Here is a 19,021-nt window from a genome sequence, read left to right as displayed (position 1 = left end):
ATGTAGACCATCCACCCGATCCTTTTCTGGACCTTTCCGCGTTCGCACATCGTGCTATTATTTTTGTATACCTGGAAAAATACTTTTCACCAGGTAAATACCTCTTTTTAGAGACTATAGTATTTGGCATTTTCACCTGTTTTGGGTAAATGTTTCTCAAAGACCGGCCCAATTTTTCTCGCGAACATTAACTCTGCCGGCGACATCTTCGATGACGTCCTTTCATATGGCGTAATTCGAAAAACTTGTAAAAACTTTTTTTACGTCTTTTCTGAAGGCGTTATTTTAGCCTTCTATAGGGCTATTTTCAACGTGTATACACACCTCTTTGCCTGACAGTTCGATCGGGGATGATAGGTTGGCGTCATTATGTGGTTAACCTGGAAATCCTCGCAGAAGCTTTTAAAATCTGCAGAAGTGAATTGTGTACCATTGTCTGACAGTAGAAAAGCAACCACACCGAACCTTGCGAACAATTCCTTTACATCGAAATCCCTAAGCCTCTATTGAAAAACTGTCTATCACTAGTAAATAATAGTTTCCATCCAGTGGGTCTGCGTTATCTACGTGTATTCTTTGCCATGTTTGGCCCGCTTTAGGCAAAGGGCTACATTTTATTGAAGTCGATTTTGCAGTCAATGCGCATCCTTTACACAACTTTACCGCGCCTTCTATATATTTGCCCAGACTCTTCCAGTAAAGTAGGATTTATGAGGTTCTTCATTTGCGTAGACCCAGAATGCCCCGTATGAAAATCCTTTAGAATTTTCTTGTGGAGTGTAGTTGGGATTACTATTTTTTCTCAGTACAGCAGTACCTCATTGTACATAGAATAAGCTCCGCCGCCGATTCATTCGATTTAATTTTTTGTTTCATTTCTTTGATGAAACTATGTCTTCCAAAGTGAATGGTAGTTCCTTGATCGTATTACATAGTATTTGTGTATAGTCCTTTTCACTTTATAGTAACGCTATTACTGTGTCTTCTAGCGGTTCCCTTGATTTCGAGATTAATCGCGAGAATCCGTCTGCGAGACTTAACTTCTGTCGCTTAAGTGACACTGCTGTCCGAACTTTCACCTTCCCGTTCCCACTTGACGCGTCTTCTCTCCACTCCAAAACGAACTTCTGCAACTTTAGCTTTTCTTTTCTGCAAATACACCTTCTCTGCTCGCAATCAAATTTCAGAATGCCCCCCTTCCCCAAATCACTCCTCTTTTATTTCCAATCAGGAGCATCTCATTTGCATACCTCGTGGTCACCCTGTAGGCATATAAAGAAACAGGGCAGCCATTTTTGTTTCTTTCTTCTTCATTATGAACACGAGGTAAGCCACACAAAAACGCGGTCGGTCGTTCTTGTTTCTCTTTTTCTTCATTTACACCACACGTCCCCCTGATCTTCGAGATCAATAGGATACTTCGTAATCCTCCATCCAAGCAGGCCGCCTCCTCTCACGTCGAAACCTCTGGGGGACAACTTCTCGGGGGTTAACGTTTTCAGGTTCACTAGAACGCGGGCCTAAGTCAGGTTGAGCCGCATCATTTGCTTCTCGGTGGCCCTCGATTTCTTCTTCTTCACTGCCCTTACTGCATACCGGCAATGTCACACGACACAGGTCTAAGATATGCCGGAGAACGCCATTCACCATCACATTGTTCTTCGACTGCAATCCTGTTATGACCCCTCTTTTCCAACGAGTGGTACACTGTGCATTGGGGGGTTTCACCCACACCTCTTCACCTACTTTGATAGTGGCTTCTTCACTCTCAATTCCTGCTGCTTTGTTGCACGGATGCCGCCACTTATATGTGAAAACGGCCCTATGAGGCACAGTTGTCTCATCTTGTTTGGTCTTCGGCGAGATGTTATACCAAAACACCGCCTCTATGGGTGATACGTTGCTTTTTTTTCCGCAGCGGCTTTAATGGTGCGATGATTCCTCTCCACTATTCCGTTGCCACTCGGCCGATACGCTGCTCTGAAAAATTGCCTTACTCCCCACTTATCGCACACCCCTTTAAAGGCTTCTGTTCGGAAAGCGGGGCCATTGTCCATTAAGAGTTCCTCAACCGGCCCTCTCTCCAAAAATATCTCCTCGATGACCCCTCCGATCGCCCATGCAGCTTCTGCCCTGATCTATCTCCAGATGGCAAACCTTCCCGGTCCATCGACAGATACAATTTGTGGCGATAGTGTGTCACGTCAATGGCCAATCGCTTCCAGTCCTCCACAACGTGTAGCTCTCCTGCTTCGTGTCTGGACGGTCAAGGGTCAATTGATTGGCACTCTCGACAGTTCTCCACCACCTCCCTAACCTCCTCCTCGGTGGTCTCCGGGTAAACCTCTCTGGCTAGGAATAACGTTCGTTCTCGACCAAAGTGGTGCATTTCGTGTGACTCTTTGACTTCTTCCCCTGCACAGCATACCGAGGAGACCTCCTTTCCCTCCTGCAGCCAGGCCTTCTTCACGCGTGTCATCGAATCCGCCTTGTTTTTTTCTGACGGGACCAACGCAACAGATACTCTCAACTGGATTCCGCTATCAGGTCGGTGAGCGCTCCGAGTCTGCGCTTGATCAGCATTTCCGCAGCACCCCTTGTCTTAACTCTCTTATCGCCAGTTACTGCCGACCGAATCCACGACGCTACCGTTGCCGAATCGGTTTTGACTTCAATTATTTTCAATCCCCATTTCAGGGCCAGATTGATTCCTTTTATAGCGGCATCTAGTTCTGCTACGTTGATATGGGAGAAGTCGTCGTTTTTTCTTAGCCACGCCGCATCCTCCACAGTTACACCTCCTATCTCTAGTACGACGCCCAACGCCAGGTTACTGGCATCGCACCAAACCACACCCGCGTCTTCGCCGCTGACATACCATCTCCCTTTCACTGGGTCCTCATTCCTCACTCTCGCAATGACTTCTTGCAACATGTTCGTGACCTCCTTCGTCACACGGCCTTCCCAGTCATCAGTGCCTGTTTGTCGTTTAATAAAGCTGCATGCTATCCTGAGCCAGCCAGCGATAGGATAGTGCCCGACCAGCCTCTCGCAGACTGAGAAGAGTTCTCGCCTCGTCAGCTCAGATCCGACTTCGGGTATTGCATTCCCTCGTTCGAAAACAAGGCTGTCTTTTCCATCTCGCCTTAGTTTCAACCCCAGCACCGCTCCTCCATCTAGGGCCTCCGACGGTTTTGCGGTTAACCCATACTTCTCGACATGGTTTCTTACTTTCTCTGCTGTCACCTCTGCCTCCTCTACCAGGATGTCGTCAATGTACGAGCTAGTGGCCTCCTCCACTGTACAGTCTTTGCTCAGCACTGTCTTCAGTACGGCAGTCATAATTTTGGGGGCTGAACTCAGCCCAAAGCCTAACTTCGTCAGACAATACACCCGCCCCTTGTACCGGACCAGTTGGTACTGCCAGAGTTTTTCATCTACATGGATCTGCAGATATGCCGATTTCAGATCGACAATCTTAGTGGCCCGCCCCATTCTTCTCCATTTCCTCATGACATCCTCACATACGTCGATCCCCGTTCCAGTGTGGCAGGCTACGTGTCTGTTCAATTCCCTAAAATCCAGCACGGGCCTAATCTTGTTTTTGGTAGGCTGAACAACTGCCAGTAGTGGCAACACTCCTTTTTCTTCCCCTGTCCACGGTTTCAGAATTCCTTCTTTTATCCACCTCTCCACTTCTTCCTCGAATCCTTTTCTTATTTCTCCTCGCAGGGTGTTTTCGTAGCAGCCCACCTTATTCTGTAGTTCTGGGGGCCCGGAGATCCATTTCCATTCCACTGTCCACCTCACGCCATCAAACTTCGCCAATGAAATCTTTGTCCTCAATGCAGCAAACCTCCGGTTTTGGGGTTCTGACAGTTTTATCACCTTCCACTCCTGCCATCCCCACTGCGCTAAGACGTCCAAACGTCACTTGACCCCCTCTTAACGTAGCGCCCCCCCAGTCGGTTAATTGCACTCATACCTATAATCACGTCGACACCACCGACCAGATGATTCACCACTAGGGCTTGCAGTTCGATGGGCACCCCTTGCACCATTACTTCCGCTGTCGTCTCTTCTAGGCATTTCACATCCCTGCCATCCACGGTCCTAATAATCCTGGTTCCGCTCCATGACCTCGCGACATTCCTTGCTAACAGCGTTGTAGTGCAGCCTGTGTCGACAAGGGCTATGGCTCTCTTCCCATTGACTACCACCGGTAACCGAGGCAATGTTCCATCATGCGCCATTTCCACACAGAAGGGGTAACCACTGGCGCAATAGCTCCCCTTCACTCGTTTCCCTGGTCCCGTGCAGCAACACAATAGCGGCTAATATGCCCCACTTGTCCACATCGGTAGCACGTGATCCTCGGTCTCGGCTCTTTGCAGTCCTTGATCAGATGAGGACCCTGGCACCGGAAACACTTGATGGCAGGTCTCCCCTCCTGTCGCCTCGCCGGCTGCCTTTCATTCAAGTGAGGCCTCATGCACATATTTCCACTCACAGCTGCAGCCACGATTGGGCTTTTAACATTTTTCACTAGGACTCTGGCGTGGACCAACAGATCGTCCACTTCCATAGAATGGATCCCCGTGATTCTCTGCATGTTTGCAGAGATTTTCTCTGGGAAGCCGTTCACTAGGTACAGCTTTACCGTCATCTCCAGGCTCCTCCCCACGTAACCAGCCAACCCTGCCAGTCTCCTGATCTCTGCCGCAAAGACGTCAACGGACTCGCCGGTCCACCTCAAACTTGACAGCTTGCCAAGTGCTTCAAATGGGCCCTCCGCGAAGGCCAATTTCATCCTTTGCTCCACTAAGGCAATGTCTTCCTTGTCTTCATCTCGCATCTGCTGGTAAATCGTGAGGGCTTCCCCCTCTAAGTATAGCGACAGCAGGGTGACCACATCTTCTATCTTTTGCAGCTTCGACACCATTTTTAATTTCTCCAGCCACTTAATCAGGTCGCCCTCTCCAGTAAAGGGTCTCAACATCTGAGTGCTCAGTCTCCACTCAGCCATGTTAATTGCTTGATACGCCGAAATAGCTTGTCGCTTAAGTGACACTGCTGTCCGAACTTTCACCTTCCCGTTCCCACTTGACGCGTCTTCTCTCCACTCCAAAACGAACTTCTGCAACTTTAGCTTTTCTTTTCTGCAAATACACCTTCTCTGCTCGCAATCAAATTTCAGAATGCCCCCTTCCCCAAATCACTCCTCTTTTATTTCCAATCAGGAGCATCTCATTTGCATACCTCGTGGTCACCCTGTAGGCATATAAAGAAACAGGGCAGCCATTTTTGTTTCTTTCTTCTTCATTATGAACACGAGGTAAGCCACACAAAAACGCGGTCGGTCGTTCTTGTTTCTCTTTTTCTTCATTTACACCACAACTTCTCAGATGTAAGACATTTCATACTGAAATCGTAATTCAGTAGAATGGTTCCCCATCTTTCAGTCAGTGTGCTGTGTAAGTTGGCAGATCTTTTTTAGTGCCAAAGATGGTTATAAGCGGCTTATGCTCAGTTTGAATTTTAAACTTACGACCGTGTAAAAATCGGTGGAATTTGTAACACCGAATATGATCCACAGTGCTTCCTTTTCGATTTGGGAGTAATTCTTCTCGGGAAGAAGTAAAGTTCTTAACTCATTGGCAATCGGCTTAGTGCATCAGACATATTGTGTAGAATGCACGTCCCGTCAGCTGCGACAATAATTTCTTGTTTCGGATTGAAATGAGTCAGGGATAAATCTGCGGTTAATACATTTGTTTAATTTCTTAAACGCTGCCTGGCACACAGGCATCCCATCCCATGTTTTGCCCTTTTTTAATAGTGCATTCAATTGCGCACGCATTTCATGCATGTTCTTAGTGATCATTTGATAGTACTTCGCGAGCCCTAAAAAACTCTGCAATGTAATTACATTATGAGTTTATGGTATGTCTTTTATAGCCGTGGAGCTGTCTGGAGCGGGTTTCCTCCCCTCCTTATCGATATGGCCCAGGTATTTAATTCGTTCCACAAAAAATTCGCATTTTGCTTCCTTTAGTGTGAACCGTATTCTTTTATTCTGTCAAGCGCTTGAAATACATTATCTCTTTGTTGTTCAACATTTTGACTACGCATAAGAATATCGTCCAGATAGCCTATTACGAAATCCAAACCGCTTAGCAAAGTAACAATTACCTGTTGGAAAATTGCAGGTTCTACTTTTATACAAAATGTTAATCTATTGAATTTATAAAGTCCTTTGTTCGTTCAGGTGCGCAAAGGATTCGAGCAATCGTCCTCTACTGGAATTTGTAGGTACGCCTCGCTTAAGTATATTTTGGAAAAATATTTTCCGCCATTACACTTAGCGACTATTTCGTCAGGGTTTGGTAGCGGGTAGTGATAGTTCTTGAGAGCCGCATTAAATCCGGTCGAACAGTCCGCGCATACCCTAATCTCTTTAGATTTTGTTCACTTATACGGTGGGGGCTACCCACTAACTATGGTTAATACGGGTTAAATCCCAGTGTTAAGTACTCTTTCCAATTTTTTTTCAATTTTTCCCTCGATGCGTTTTTGAATATTGGTTTGGCTTTGTCTAGCAATTCGAATCTCGCCTTTATTTTTGGGTAGCATCCAAGCTTTTCAGATAAAACACTTAAGAAAGAGTTTTTGAGATCATTTATCCAAAATTTGTTTTGATAACTCGTCCTTTTTTATTTTTTGGGTGGTATGGAATTACTTAATATGAAAAACAACCCAATTCGTTGATTTACTTTTCCTATAGTACCAAATCTATAGAGAAAATACTTTACAAAATTCATACCTTTTTTCCGAATATTTCTTTCATATATTTATTTGCTCGCCTGACAATTTTTATGAGAAAATAATTCGGCGTTTGCATTCATAAAAAAAGAAGTAGATTTCGTTTGTCATTTTTCAATTTTCGTAACGTGTAGGAACTGGGTTGAATTCCTTAGTGATATTACACAGTTTTTCCTCTTTTTTTAAAAATAGAAAAAGTTACTTATCTGTGAAAGAGAGTTTATAGCATTTATTTAATATTGGTTATTCTTTTCGATCTCTGTGCAAAAGAGAATGTCCTTTTCTCGTGAACACTTTATTTGTCGTGCTTAGCGAAATCGTTTTGTTTTTTGTTCTTGATGTACAGTCCCGTCAACCAGTAAAAAGTGTATTTTAAGCGGATTAAAATCCAACGCCTTTTTTAAACTTGTACAAATACTCGTTTTAGACAATAAAATAAAATATATCATCTATTTTTGCAGGAGTTTTTTCCTTTTTCCAACGCTTATGCTTTTTAACCATAAGACGTATTAGCAAGACATGCCTTTTAGAATGTTTTTTTGTACTTACTGAAACATAGGTCTCATTAATTCAGTAATAATAATTCTCCTCGTATTTTCTCTTGTGAGTTCTTTTTCAGCTCGTAGTTTACGTTTTAGTAACTTTTTTACCAGCAAGATAAGGCTTTTTGACGACGTCTTTGTAAAATTATTTTATCGGCAAGAATTTTTTTGTCTTTTTTCGAAGTGTTCTTTATCTCGTATTTGTGGAATTTTACGCTCGACAAGTAGTTTTCCCGTTCTTCTCTGAATTCTTGAAAATAAAATACTTTATAAGTTTAAAATTTCCCTCGACTGTAGAAAAAATTATTTCGAATTTCCGCGTGGTCCTTTTTTACTTGAATCCTTTTGGTCGTCATGCTGTCTTCCAGTGGCTGTTTAATTTTTTACAGTGAATTCGTTGCCAGAATGTTCGTCATTCAATTGTTGTTAGCAATTATTGTAGATTAAGCCGGGAAGTTCCTGAACGTCCTCCTCAGCCAGTTATAGTAGATCCATGGTAGGGTTGCAAATGAAGCTACCACAAGTAGTGTAAAGTGTATGAATATAATATGTATTTATCATAAAGAATACAGGAGCGACTAAAGTGGTATTTTTACATAAGCATAACCACTTATTAAGGTCATTATGCCACTGGAGGCTAAAGGGAAAAGAATGTACAGTAGAAATTGGGCAATATGGTAATCATTAGTAATGGAAATTCGGTAAATTTATTAACAATTAGAACAACTCAACAAAAACTTGTGTACGTTATACTTGAAGGCAAACGTATTGTAGTCAGCTTGAAAGCAGGAAAACGGAAGAAAATTCAACAGGCGTGCCTTTCTAAGAAATAAGCTTTGCTCATGGAATCTACGTTCCGGTTTGGGCACAGATAAGGTATGAGACGGACGTGTTTGTAGCATGCAGGTAAACATGGTACAAATGCCTCCATTTTATCTCTGAAATAAGTGGTATTCCTAGAACTCGTTGATTCCATTTAGTTCTGAAAAGGGGGTTATTTGTACCCTACAACATTATTTTGATTAAACAACACAACGTAAACGTAATCCTTATCCGTTTATTCGATTTTGTCTATTTGTCACTATTTGTATCTGAGATTGATAACGGAAATAGGCCAATATATTTTAAGAAAGATTATCAGAAACGGAGACATTAAGCACATCGCTAAATTTAGTTCTTACAACGGAACTTTTTTGTACGAACCTTTCTAGTCAGTTTGACTCCGTTGGAATGTTACCTCTCAATATCTTCTTGTCACATTGTTGTATAAAATCAGATTTATTACAGTATTTATTCTTTTCTGTAAGATTCATGGTGAATAAGTTACATGCAAACATGTTCCTTATTTCTATATACCTCTATAATGTGGGTCATGATGTCCGGGTTCAATTGATGAAGTGAGGAAATGTATTTTAGCAAAGAATAATTATATAAATTTCCTCAAAATTTTACACTAGTAGGTCTGAGTTTAATTATCCCTAGAAAAATAGTAGCAATATGCTTACTTGTATAACGATATTCTTCAACAGAAAATGTCCACATTATATTTATGCTGTGATATTTTGTAATTGTTCAATAATGCTTTGTTTTCAATAAGTTGGTACTGAGTGAACAAAAAGAAAAGACAACTATTTTTATCGTTAAAATATTACTTTTCTAGGTTTGAAAATGTTTGTGTACTTTTCCACAATTTGAGCCAAACTGATTGTTTCATTTTAATCTAACTCTTTAGAAAACACAAATGCAGCTTTTAACCTTTGTAGTGTAGTCCGTTCTTGCAATTCAAATTTGGAAAAAGTACAAAAAAACATACTAAGTGATAACTGGTCTCAAACAATCAAAATGTTTTACATATGTTTTTCATAGTTCTTTTTTTATATTTAAGATTTTGAGTACCACCGTAACATTAACCAATCTAGGTTTTTTATATAAATGACTGAAATGAAAAATAAATGGTGCGTCTTCAATAAGAAAAATTAAACACAGACCAAGCAATATCACTCTTTGTTCATCATCACTTCCATTTATATTTAAACGCTAATATTTTCCAGGGCATTTACAGAATGGGCACGTTTTGTATTTTCTTTATAATTTCAAACAGTTATGTTCCAACATCGAAACAATATATACAATGAAAAATTGAGTCATTTTGAAAATTATCCCAGTTATAGGAAATAAAGTTCCATATTGTATTATAGAAACTGACGAAGCTCAAAAATTTATTTGTATTTTAAGAGTAAAGATGGAATGGATATGTTTAGTTGAATGAGTACAATACAAAGTTGCACATTACAAGGTTTTAGCAATAAACAACGAAATGGCGGTACTCCAAAGAATCAATTCCTCCGCAATAGTATTTTTTGGTGATTTCACTGACGTAAGAGTGTAGAATTTTTAAGTGCAATTCTGAAAGAAAATGTCGTTTTTTATCTTTATAATTTAAAAAAAAAATGAAACACATTGCTTTATGTTTAAGAGTATTGGGAACATTAAACTATGTTATTAATTACACATTTGATGGCGGCCTTTCCAAATAAACATAAGTTGAATGTAAGGTCTAAAAAATATTTAAAAGAAAACATTGTTATTCTAACATTTTATTTGCTTGTCATTTAATTATACATTTGAAAATTGTATTGATCTTGTCTCCTGAATTGATTGATTGGTAAAATGTGTATTGATAATGTTTTACATAAATGTCGCCGATATAGTTTTATCATATATTTCAAAATTTATGCAAACCATTCATAATTTTTTTTCTTAAGGTTTATTGTCGGAAGCAGATTTTTGAAAATTTATGTAAAATATATGTTATACTAATCTATCGTATTTGTCGAAATTTGATGGATTCATAAATATTTATTATATTTTTTCATTAAAATTTAGTTTAAATTATGTAGTTTTATTTTTTATTGTTCTCTAGTATATTGAGCTTTTTATTATCGTGGCAGAGTCCATTTTTTGTGTCGATAATGATTATATTTACAGTTTTATCTATACTAACTTTTTTGTCGTTCGGACACCGCCAAGTTCTTACTGCTTGGGCGAAAATAACAATGGTATAACAATGATAAAGCGTATTTATAAAAAAAATTATATAACATTGATTTGGTTTTGTAGGTTTACTATACGAAAAACATTTTCACTAACTATGGATGTTGACAGCGTTGAACTTAAATTGACTTTACAACCAAGTAAGTACATTTCTGTAGTTTACTGTTGCACACACACACATTTACACACATTTACATATATATATATATATATATATATATATATATATATATATATATATATATATATATATATGTGTGTGTGTGGGGGGTGTATTTGTTTGTTTGTATGTGCGTGATTAATGGGCAAAATATTTTATGAAAATCGGAGTAATACTAAAAGGGCACTAATTTATGGTACAACGCGGGTGGGCACACTAAAAGATAAAAGAATATGTCGACTCTGAACAGTATGTTTGTGACGGGTAAATTATAAAGGAATACATAAAAAAAATCATGTACGTATGTATGGAACACAATATTTTGCTTCTCTAAATTGAGATTTACATATATATATATATATATATATCGTAATAAAATCTTGCTAATCATTAACTTCATTTACGCTTTTAGTCGTATTTGCCCATTCCTCATGACACCATATCCAACTGGGAGCATATATTTGATGCTACTAAGAATAAACCATCTGCTTATCTTCTCACATATTACTATATGGGAACATGTAAATGTATGAACTTAAAAAGTAAATATTGAATAAAGATTCTGTATTTTTACTCTATAAAACAGAAGGAAATAGTCGTCATTGAGGAAATTTCACTTGAAGCCTAATCAGTTTCTTTACAATTAAATAATCCAAGGTGAAGTAGATACGATACACTTTTAAAAAAGGTGCATTATGTGTAAAAGTTATAAAGGAAAAAGCAAGTGACAAGAAAAATAGAATTACTTATACAAAGCAAATATATAATAAATGGCAATGTTGCTTAAAGATAATGGAGGATAAATAAACCAAATCATGCAAAGAAAAGCCGGGAGCTTATGAAAAATAAAAAATAAAAATAAAAATCCGACAGGTAATATAGAATAAGAACATAAAATTTTGATACAGATCAAAAGTATTAAGTTGTTGTTATTTTCATTTATTTCCCTTGTCCCAAACACTTGAAATTAAAAACTTAACAAGATATTGTGTTATAAAAAAGAACAGTTTTGTGCCAAAAGATAGGCATATTTGATTTTTGTCGTACGCATTCGTTAATATTCCACATCTTTTTAATGAAAAATGTTGCAAAACTACTTTGGAGATGTGTAACGTTTTAAAATGAGCATATGAATATGAGGATATCAGTTCAAAGACAATAGTGACGAAGCAAAACCAATTTTTATGTGAGATGATATATGATTATTTTCAAAATCCAACGATGTAAAAAAAAACTAGGAAACCTACAATTAAAACTCCCAATTGGATTTATCAGTAGTTACCATTCGCACTTTGGATTTTAAACTATAACTCTTTCTATGCGAAATAAATACTTCGTCTCCTAATATTCTGTTGCCTAAGCCGGATGCAACATTGAAGCAAAGTATTGACTAATATAGATCAACATCGTTGTAAATGATTTATTTTGGCATGTATCTATTTTTCTTAACAAGGGGTGTTGTTATCCAAATACTTAGAAACAAAACGTATGTCTCACAAGTAGAATTTTTCACTTGCAAATTCGATTCTTTCTAACGAGCTAATCTAGTGTGTTAATGAATTAAAAAAAAAATTAAAACCAATCATCTGAAAATAAAATTCAAATAAAAATTATTTGAGAAAAAAATACGCTCAAAATAGAAATCAGGAATTTATTGACAAAAAAGAACTGTGTATAAAAGAAATCGAGGAAAATATATATTTTAATGATAATATACATGTTTAGAAGGTAACCTATAAACGGATTTAAAAGTTAAAAAAATATGACAAGCAACATCATTGTGAAATGAGAATAGAATAAAACAATGACAAGTGATGTTTATATTGAGTATGAAATTCATACAAACACACGGAGAGACAGACAGCAAGAGAGAGAGAGAGAGAGAGTAACGTCAGGTAAAAATAGAGAAAACTAAACACATACGTCTGGAGGCTTAATTCTCTATAACTACATTACGCACAGACACAGACACGTTTGCTCGGTGAATTATCACTGTAATAGTTTACAGAAGTAAAAGAAAACAAAATGTACACATTTAAATGACATTTCCTTGAATGTGTTTTGCTAGTAACGTCTGAAGAAAGTCGTTTGAGTATGACTAAATCACAACTAAAAAAATAAATACAGAAGAATCCATGAGCGAAAAAAATTCACAAAATATCGTTTACCCGGGTTAATAGTTCAGCATATTTCTCTTAAAAATAAAGTGATAATAATGATAATATATATATATATATATATGTGTATATATATATATATATATATATATATATATATATATATATATATATGAGAGAGAGAAAAAGAGAGAACCAAGGAGAGAGAGGAGACAATGGAAGTGAAAATGAATTCACAAACACTATATATAAGAAAATATGAATGAGTAATTTATTTCACAAGGATATACATACAATTATTTGGGAGATAAATGGGACTCTTTATACCAAGGCATTTCAAAGCCCAATGTTTCTGATTAATAGAGTAAAGATCAGGCTAGGTACCATGACGGGGATTTGACGTTTTGCGAGGGAATCGTCGAATAAATAAACAATAATTTTGATGTTGTTAGGGGGACAATATCGAATCCTGTGATAATGGAGGAGCGTACTATGTAAAGTGTAGTTTTAAAAGGAGTATAGGGTTTCTATCATAGTTTTAAATAATGTATGAAGTTTACGTATTTAAGATTCAGGGGGAGGTATAGGGGTAGTTGGGTTGTGGTTCTATTTTATCCGTATGTAAGATGTATGTTTATGATGTGGGGGATTTAGGTTAAATGTTTTTTCCACAGCGGTAACCGATACAACAACAGCACTAGGAGACAGTGTATGTTTTCAGGCGTAATATTATAATGAATAATTAAGCGATAATGTCTATATTAAGCTGGGTTAGTCAAAGTAACATATATCGCAACATTACTTATAATAGGGGATATGGCTGTATCGTGATGTTACAAGATTAATGCAAGCTAGGTTGTAGATTACATAGAGAGTGTATTAGATTTTTTATTTAGTATAGTAGGGAAAGGTCCGAAGATGAATTACAGGGTTCAGTTATAAGGTTATTATGGGTGGAAATTTGTAAGAGAATAATAATAATTTTCAGGATAATTTTCATATGGTGGGTAATATGTAGTGATAATCCTAGAGATGCCTTGTTTTAAAGAGTAAATTGGCACGTGTAAAATTTAAGACAAAGACATTAAGATAGGGGGTATTTGATAGGCGTGGATAAAGGGGCAAACAAATAATTCGGGCTTGGAATAATAGCGCGAGGTGATAATAGGGAACGGTTGTACTAATGAAAATAATAATTATAAATCGATACAAAAATCGTTAATTGGACGCAATAGTTCGGGCGATATGGTACATGTATACAAAAGTGATGTATAAAGGCGTAAATTATCAATATAGGTTTAACCAGCGAAGCTGTGAGTTCGGTGAGCGAGATAGAAATCTCTAGGCCAGTAAACAGTTCGCAGATATCCATGTTATTATCCGTAATTTTCTTGGATGCATAAACCAGTGGAATAAGCTCTTAGGGAACGAGCAGGTTATAAACAGCAAATTATATTTAGGATCGTGTTTGACGAGGATTATTTTTACTGTATGGTGATTCGATGAAGTGAATTATTAATCGGAGTTAGAATAATTTGTAAATTCAAATTGAGAATGAAAGTTCGACATATCAGGATATATGAACGAAGATGACGTTACCTCTGTCCTGAAAGAAGGATGATGAAGATGGGATAGTTGACAACGATTTGAAAATCACCCCTTCTCGTGTACATGGTATTATAAAAAAACTAGACACTTCAAAAGAATGTGAACCAGATCTCATCCCGGCTGTGCTATTTAAAAAATGCTCTGCCGAGGTTGCTCCACTTCTCTCCAAACTTTACAATAAATGCCTTAACGAATCTTGCTTTCCCGACTGCTGGCAAACCGCTTCTGTGGTACCAGTCTTCAAGAATTCTGGTGAAAGAACTGACCCACTAAATTATCGCCCCATTAGCCTCCTCCTGCTTTTCGCCAAAATATTTGAGTCCTTAGTTAATCAAGCCCTAGTCCAGCACCTAACAGCTGCTAAATTCCTGACTGGCAAACAATATGGATTTAGGCAGATATCTTAATTGTAGTCTCTGAACTTATATACCGTTCACTTGACAAAACAGGGGAGGGTAGAGCGGTAGCCCTTGATATATCTAAGATTTTTGACAGGGTATGGCACGATGGTCTTCTAAAGAAAATTAGATCATGTGGAATCACAAGAATAATACATAATGTAATTAAATCCTTCTTAAGTAAGAGAAAATCCAAGTTGTCCTCGAGGGTCGTACATCTAAACAATATGACGAAAAGGCGGGAGTACCTGAGGGGTCTATCCTGGGACCTCTGCTATTCCTGATATTTATAAATGCCCTCCCTGATAAAATTGTTTTGGAGATGTGTATATTTGCCGTTGACACCACTCTCAATAACAGATATGAGGGGGGATGCACAAATATCCAAGGAAATTGCAGAAATCTAGAGGATGACCTCCAATATGTAGTGGAATGGGAACAAAAATGGAATGTCACATTCAATGCTGCAAAGACTAAGATTGTTTCCTTCAATAACTAAAACAAACATTCTCTACCGTCAATAGCAATGGCCAAGAACACTTTGCCTGAAAGTACTTCTTTTTTCTCCTCGGCCTAACGTTTACAGGGAATATGAACTGGAATAGATACATTCACAGCATTGCGAAGGCTGCTGCAAAGAAGGTTGGCTCCCTCTACCGTGCCAGAAACCTACTTACGGCTGAACGTATCCTGCACCTCTATAAGGCCATCATTCGCCTATGTATGGATTACTGTTGTCACATCTGGGCTGGTACATCTGCTGCTTCTCTGGCTCCTGGACAGGGTTAAAAAGAGAGTCGCCAACCTGATAGGTCCTGAACTGTCATCTAGGCTTTAGCCTCTATCCCATCGCTGAGATATTGCATCCCTCTGCCTGTTCTACAAATACTTTAATGATGAATTCTCTGACGAACTGCAAACACTTGTACCTCTTCGACGTAACTACCCACGACAAACCCGACAAGCCACTAAGTCTCACCCCTTTACAGTAGAGATTCTTATGTGCAAGAAAGCCTTTCACTCCAATAGTTTCTTCCCCAGAATTGCAGGACTTTGGAATTTCCTTCCAGGAGTCTGCTTTCCCAACTGTACTAATATGCAGAAATTCAAGTTTAAAGTGAGCAAACATCTTTCTACTCATCTCCATTCAAACTATGTCCCTGATATTAGCCCCCTGCTTCAAAGTGGCACTGTGCCTTGTTTGGGGTGAAAATTGAATTTTAAAAAATTCCAAGCCTGGAGTTAAAGTATGTTTGTCGTATATTTCGTAAGTTCCTTGGTGTAGTGCTGTTATATTTGATTATTTCTTCATTATTGGCGCATGAGGAATGCGAAGTGATTGACTTAGCAGTTTTAAGCCGGGTTGATGAACTGTAAAATGGGTCAGAATCGGCTTATTGGAGACGAAATTCAGAAGCTTTCAGTGAGAATGAAGGTCAGAGGCTGGTGATTAGTAGAGACGGTATGGCTACGTTGAGCCTGGGTAGGTGGTAAAGGCTAAGTGGGAGTGACAAACTGGGGGGATGAACATTGATTGGTAGTGCTGACTTTTATACAGGTGATGGGGTAAGCGGGGAGTTGCGCGTGGGGTGGCGAATTTTATGAAGATTAGCATCAATGTCCGTTTCCATTAAATTTTCAGTTAATATAAATATGAATATTTTTTGTTTGAATAATTTAGGGGTATTTTTATTGCAAAATTTAATATGTTAATATATAGTATGGAGTTGTTTCAAATTAGTTCTTTTCTTAGCTGGGTTTTGTAGGAGGAAGGAACGGGTGAGGGAATCTTAGGGTTCTTATTTTCGGATTGAGGGTTGTGCTCCTTGGAAGGAATGGAATGGTTATACGTTACTTTATTATTAAGGGGTGTTTTCGAATTGAGGAGGGAACCACTTTGAGTATAATAAGTGTGAGGTGCTTATTTAATATGTCATATGAAATGTTAGACGTGGCATTTCATTGAAATTTGATTAGAGAGAACTGCCTGCAATATTACTAATAAAAATATTTGTAGTGTGGGTTAAAACTGGCATGGTTGTAATGAGGTAACGTGGATGTGTTGTTTGTAATGTTATTTTTATGTTTTATATTTAGAGATTGTAATAGGAAGTGTATATGGCGAGAGCAGGAAAAAATTGGAGTATAAGCTCTTTGCTGGGGGCAATGATTCTTAAGTGGGGATGGTAGGTGACTTATTCCCCTAATAAGTAATGTTGCAATATATGTTACTTTGATTAATCCTGCTTAAGATATACAACACGGCTTTCATTTTTCATTATACTATTACGCCTGATGATTCGCTCGCGCGACGTAACATTCCGACTATGTTACCTAGCACGCTCTCTACTCTTCTGATGGGAAACATTAGGCTTCGATATATATTGGTATAAAGAGAACCCTTATCCCCCAAATGTGTGTATGTATATTATTATTAAATAAAGTACGCATTCTATATTTTTCAATATATTGTGTTTGTGAAGTCATTTTCCACTCCCATTGTCTCCGATATAAGCTACATTGAAATTTGTTTAGCTTTATATTATCCCGATAATTATCCTCTTATAGAATTGAATGTAATCTTTTCTCATATCTACCCTCGTTATATATATATATATATATATATATATATATATATATATATATGCATATATATGTGTGTGTGTGTGCGTGTATTTAAGCATGTATATATATATATATATATATATATATATATATATATAGCAAGACAGAAATTAAACAGACACACAGGCAGATATATATTATATCAGACAATATATCCCATATGCATATATTAAAATAATACTGTAAAATAAATAATGTCCAACTACTGAGAAAAAAATTAAAAAATATTCGATCAAAAATAGTGACATCAATGTTTTTCACTGGGAAATAACAGTGCGCAATCTAATAAACATAATCCTCAGACAATCATTTTTAATTCATATGAATAGGTTGAACAGTATAATTATCATTCATAACATTGGTAATGTATTGATTTTGAGCTAATACGTATGTTTCTTTAAATGTGTTACTTGTACTGAAAACAATTGCATCAATCTTTTATTGGTACTTTAATATTAATTATTGTTCTCGTTTCAGCTAAGGCTACTAATGGTGGACTAAATTTGAAAGCGTTATCTTGTAAGAGCCATGTCGACGTGAAAGTTTCCGCGAAAAACTTCGTTGTGAAAATTATCCTTAAGCTTTTCCGCAGTAAAATCAACAGGATCATTGAAAGGAAGGTAAAATCTATTTCATGGAACAAACCTCTTAGCATCGATTATTGAACATTTTATATTAACAATGTATATTTTATACTCCGTATATATTGTACTGGCACACTTCTATTTTACTTGGTTGATTTAAGATTAATAGTCTTAATAAATACGAGCACCCGAAGAGAGACTCACGCTGTCCTAGCTTTAATAATGTTTCACGCATGCAATACTTTTATTGTCAACGAAATCTGTAAAATTGCTCATTTGTCAATTAAATCCATTAATAGCCTGCACTAGTCGGGTACCCAGCGTTGTACAGTGAGGTGAAGCTTCACATGCCTCCCCGCAATGACTTTGTCCGCAATACATTGTATTCTACATTGGGCTATAGAAAACCTTGTGTGATTTTTTTTAAAATGCGTTATTCTTTTGTATTGCTTAAACTTCTTAAATGCACTTGTGATTTTTTGGTCGAAATCGGGTTGTTTCTTTTTACTCGGATTTTTCCTAATTTTAAATGTTTTATAAAAGTTTACTTAAAAAATAACAAAACTTCCATAATACAGGGTGCCCCCCCAAAAAAAACAAAAGAGACCATCAAGAACATATGCTGTAGAACGGAGAAAAAAGAAAAAAAAGGCCAAAGACCTTAGTGTTTTGATGTGATGTTTTGAATATAATAAACTAGTGATGACCACAATTTCATTTCATTCGCACAAAACATTAAGAAACGGGGCCTAATTAGAGCGGGGTGTTTTGTGAGTCACCCTGTATATAATGCATTTGTGTAAAATTATTGTAAAAACCGGCCCAGCTGTTTCAAATTTCATATATAACGAAATAACACACATACACACGCAAAGACAAAATACCTTTCATATATAATAGAGATCAAGATGCATATGAATATAAAGAGTAATCTAGAAATTATACCAGTTGGATTTTAGAATACTATTGCATCAATCATATTTTATCATCTTTTTCACATTATCTCCACTGTTCATCTAACTTTATATTTAAAATATAAACGTAAACATTGTTCTCATTTAGTTTGAAAATGAAATTGATATAATATCCCTACACAAGTTATATAAACAAT

General features: G+C 37.3%; 1 protein-coding gene across 1 annotated transcript in view; it reads left to right on the top strand.

Moving 5' to 3' along the window:
- Positions 1 to 19,021, top strand: part of LOC145276830 (bactericidal permeability-increasing protein-like) — a 54,470-nt gene that overhangs the window by 13,050 nt on the left and 22,399 nt on the right. The window contains exons 4-5 of the mRNA XM_080128184.1: positions 10,485 to 10,558; positions 17,804 to 17,946. Of these exons, the coding sequence (XP_079984310.1) occupies positions 10,485 to 10,558; positions 17,804 to 17,946 (217 nt within the window). The remainder of the gene's footprint in view (positions 1 to 10,484; positions 10,559 to 17,803; positions 17,947 to 19,021) is intronic.

The sequence above is a fragment of the Euprymna scolopes genome, chromosome 5 (genome assembly GCF_053919585.1).
Source record: "Euprymna scolopes isolate OS-2025 chromosome 5, ASM5391958v1, whole genome shotgun sequence".
Lineage (NCBI taxonomy): Eukaryota > Metazoa > Mollusca > Cephalopoda > Sepiida > Sepiolidae > Euprymna > Euprymna scolopes.
This window is presented reverse-complemented; position numbering and strand designations above follow the sequence as displayed.